Source organism: Dufourea novaeangliae, unplaced genomic scaffold, assembly GCF_001272555.1.
Source record: "Dufourea novaeangliae isolate 0120121106 unplaced genomic scaffold, ASM127255v1 scaffold118, whole genome shotgun sequence".
In the NCBI taxonomy this organism is placed as follows: domain Eukaryota; kingdom Metazoa; phylum Arthropoda; class Insecta; order Hymenoptera; family Halictidae; genus Dufourea; species Dufourea novaeangliae.
In genome coordinates this window covers 2633212-2637108 of record NW_015374006.1, presented here as the reverse complement: position 1 = coordinate 2637108, position 3897 = coordinate 2633212, and the positions used below count along the sequence as shown (strand labels likewise).

Here is a 3897-nt window from a genome sequence, read left to right as displayed (position 1 = left end):
CTAACTGTAACTTACAGCCTATAAGTCAAAAACTTCGGGTTAGATCGATACATGGTTGCGTCTACTGCGGTGATGCAGATACGTAGAACACTTTCTGCGACATTTATCGATAGTTGTACCTCTAATCCACGAGTGCTTAATTGAAGCCCTTTTGCAGGATGCTTCTTAACGGTATTATTTTTTTAATAAATAATTATCGATAATCGGTGGATACAGCACCAAAACAAAACCGTCTATATCATACGTTTATCCCCATGAACGATGTTCCCATACCGTGCGGGGACTTACCTCATCAACGAACGATCTCTGCTGCATATTGGTCCAGCACATTTTGCACGGGCACACGTCCTTTTCCTTCCCGTTCTCGCCCCTGTCACGATCCCGTGCGTTCACCTGGGGCGGCGGCGGCGGTACAGGTGGCGGTAGCGGGCTGGTCGCCACCTCGAGGCTATCCGAGCTAGAATTATGACGCCTCGGCGGCGTGATGTTCGTGACGTTCCCCTGCGACGTTTGCTTCGTCTCGCCAGATCGTCCGTGTTCGTTGGCCGACTTTGAGTGCGACGGTGACAAATAAACATTCAACATACATTTGTTCGGTTGTGGTTGTGGCCGAAGAAAATCATCCAGAAGATAAAAGCTCTGCGCTCTGCTAGATCTCGTCGATGTAACACGGGGATCCGTTAACTCTGGCTTCGAGAGACCATCGCGTGTCGATCTACCGCGACAATCATCCTCTAACTGATGTCTGGTCTGATGATGACGTCTTTCCTCCACGTCCCTATCCTCGTTACTATCCTGATACAATCTACGGCTGACCTTCGATCGTCCAATCTGACCGAATTCTCCGTTCTCCCTGTAAACGTCCCTGCTGACACGCGACACCCTAGCCGAATAGGAGGTCGGCTGTTGGTAACGGGTCGACTTGTAACCAGAACCGGTGCGCACATCGTCCCGAAAGTGCTCGGTGCCCTCGATCATCGAGACGCTCATGTTATGGGATAAAGAATGCTGTACACCTCCACTGTGCGAACTGGTACCCGTGGGAGCCCTCAGCAACGCGCCCAGGGACCGCCACTTCCGGTCTTGTTGGCCGCCGCTCCCGGAGCTCGAGGACACCGAGGATCTGGTCCACTTCCTCTCGTTACCGGGCGACGTGAGCGCCCCTGTATTCCCCACCGACCATTTCCGATCGTTCCCAGGCGAGGTCACGGACGGTACCCATTTACGTTCGTTCGACGGAGACGCCATCGAGGTGCTCGACCACTTTCGCTCGGAGGACGTAGTCACTGTTGTTGTGGTGGTGGTGGTCGCGGTTAGGGCACGTTCTGTACCAGTCAGCTGATCCTCGCGTTGCCTGGCCTTCCACCAGGAAGATGTCGACGTGAACAGTATCAAGGCACCCCGTAAAGGGTTCTGGTTCTTCGATGAGCTACCTTTTGGCGAGTGTTCCCGATCCTTCACCTTCAATGAACAATCCCGATAGTTCGTCTCGCATTCCCGATCGCTTAACGCCGATGTGTCCCGGTCCCATAGGGCTGTTTTCTGAGCGGCTACCTCCTCCTCGTGGTACAAGGTCGCGTTCGTGCTCCGTAAACGGGGCCTGATCTTCACGAAACCGTAGTCGTTGCTGTCCTGAAGGGACTCCAACGCCTCGACACGGTGCTGTACCGTTCCGGTGGACTGTTGCAGCAGGGACGTTTGACCTGACGCGTATTGATGATGGCTGCTGCTCAACTGCAGACTGGGCTGTTGCAATAACGTCGAGGTTCTTGCTCGATGGCCCTCGCTCGTGGTGCCACGTTGCAAACAAGAGAAGCTCGCCGAGTGTCGCAAGCTCGAGGGCGGGTTTCCCGGTTGACTCACGCCCAACATCTTCCCTCGTTTGATAGATTCAGTCTTTGATCTCTCGAGTCGAATAAAGGAGGGGACCGGGTAGGGAAGAGGGGGGGGAGAAAACAAGATCTTCCGATCGTTGACTGGATGACTCGACGGGGGATCGACGAAACGTGTTTTTCCAAGCTAGTTTCTAGTCATCACGCCGCCGGTGTGATCTTTGTCGATTGATCGCTGGCGCGGCTGACAATAAGAGAGACTCGAGGCACTGTACTTCTCTCTTTCTCGGCGGTCGTCGGTCGATTGTGCACATCCTTGATGCGTTTTGCGCGTCAACCGGCTGGCCTGTCGGCTACATCCCCGTCCCCGTTGTTCGCGTGGCCGTTCGTACACCGTGCGACCGCGGTTCGTACGAAATCTGGAACAGAAAGTAGGAACAGGATAGGGGCGAGCAACTCAAAAAATAACGAAACAAACCGGCGATAACGAAGTCGGTAAGCGACGAAGCACGAGGGCGTTCGTGATGATGATCGTTCGTGCTGGTGAATGAGGATGGATGGTTAGTCGGAATTACGTTGACGCTTCTGGTTTAATGTATTGTGAACGGGATTTAATTACAATTGGTCGGAACGAACGAGTTTTTTGATACTGGAGTCGACGTAATTTTGACTGACCCTCTAATTTGGTAGAGGAACGATTCAAGAGGATGTTCTACTCTTTTGTAAAATATGATACAATATGTATTCGGTGTCAGAAATATTTTCGTGATTATAGGAATATATTTTTTTTAAATGTTGGAATGAATAATCGACATTTTACACGGAAAAAATGTGACATCGCGTAACAACGAATGACATAATGAAAGAGTTTAGGTGTTAGGCTACGCAATATGATTGATCGAAATTTAAATCTGTTACAAAATGGTTCGCGTGTTGCTTTCTTTTGAACGTTAACACTTTTACTAAGTGAATTATGTAAAAATGATGAAAAAACGCGTGTAAAAAAATCTATTGAAATATGCATAATTGAATTTTAGGGATACAGTGTCGAAAGATCCATGGATGAAAGAGGAACGAACGGTGGCGAAGGTAAAAGCAGCGGATGAGGTGATCGCGGAGATCGCTGAAGGATGAAGGTCGTTTTGTGGCCGATGCCTAAGGCCAGACATCGGGACGTCTACTGAAATGCTCTTCGGAAATTCGATTTCTCTTTGAAGCAACGTAACATCCCCCAAGAATTAGATTCGATATCATCCATGAATTTCTTTCTACTTTATCAAGTGGAGTCATAAATATTTTTCACTATCCTCTACACTTATATCGATCGAAGACACTTTGCGGTTACCATTAATAATTCAATGTAAATATTCTTAACATTATTTTCATTCAATTATTTTCTGATAATATTTAGAATATTACTGACATTCAATTATTGTCTAATAATTCCTTATTATCAACGGTAAAATATATTTATGACTCCGTGTTCAGTATACCGTTTATGTCCCTTTACAAAATACAAAAGCTTCAGATTCGAATTTTCCAAGAGTCCTCAGCAGACACCATTTAAAATATATCTAGCATCGTCGATGAATATGACACGATAATGTGTTCTTATGAGCACGTTCACAGCGAGTATTGCCATGCTCTTCAACTTAATACTATTCGCAGTAAAAAAGAAGCATGGAGAATACAAGAAAGGAAAAGTAAACAATTCATGTAATAAAGTCCAGGGTTTGCGGGATCGGCTTAAGATCAGGGATCTCTATCTACAGATTACACGTATTGTATTAATCAGTCTCTAATCTAACAAACTGAGGACCGTTTTTAATAATGATTAACAGACTGCAAATGTTCATACATTTATACACTGTAGTGCACAGTTAAAAAGGACACTTGGTCTGTATGAAAAAAATGTGATGAAAACATTTTTCATGAAACAGTGATGCGGCCACTGGCAGACCGTCCATTAAGTGACAAAATATTAGTCGAAAGCTACGGTAAATCAACAATTTTTAAATTGTTTTGTAATTTTTTTACAACTTTGATACTATAATGTCGCCAAATG

At 46.5% G+C, this 3897-nt stretch overlaps 1 protein-coding gene across 1 annotated transcript; it reads right to left on the bottom strand.

The window, feature by feature from the left end:
* Positions 1-246: 246 nt before the first annotated feature.
* Positions 247-1872, bottom strand: LOC107188222. The gene has a single exon (XM_015576479.1). It carries the CDS (start codon positions 1870-1872, stop codon positions 247-249), a length of 1626 nt encoding a protein of 541 aa, XP_015431965.1.
* Positions 1873-3897: the final 2025 nt, after the last annotated feature.

Coding starts and splice junctions, on each gene's coding strand:
- LOC107188222 (XM_015576479.1), bottom strand. CDS start 1,872: ATGTTGGGCGTGAGTCAACCGGGAAACCCGCCCTCGAGCTTGCGACAC.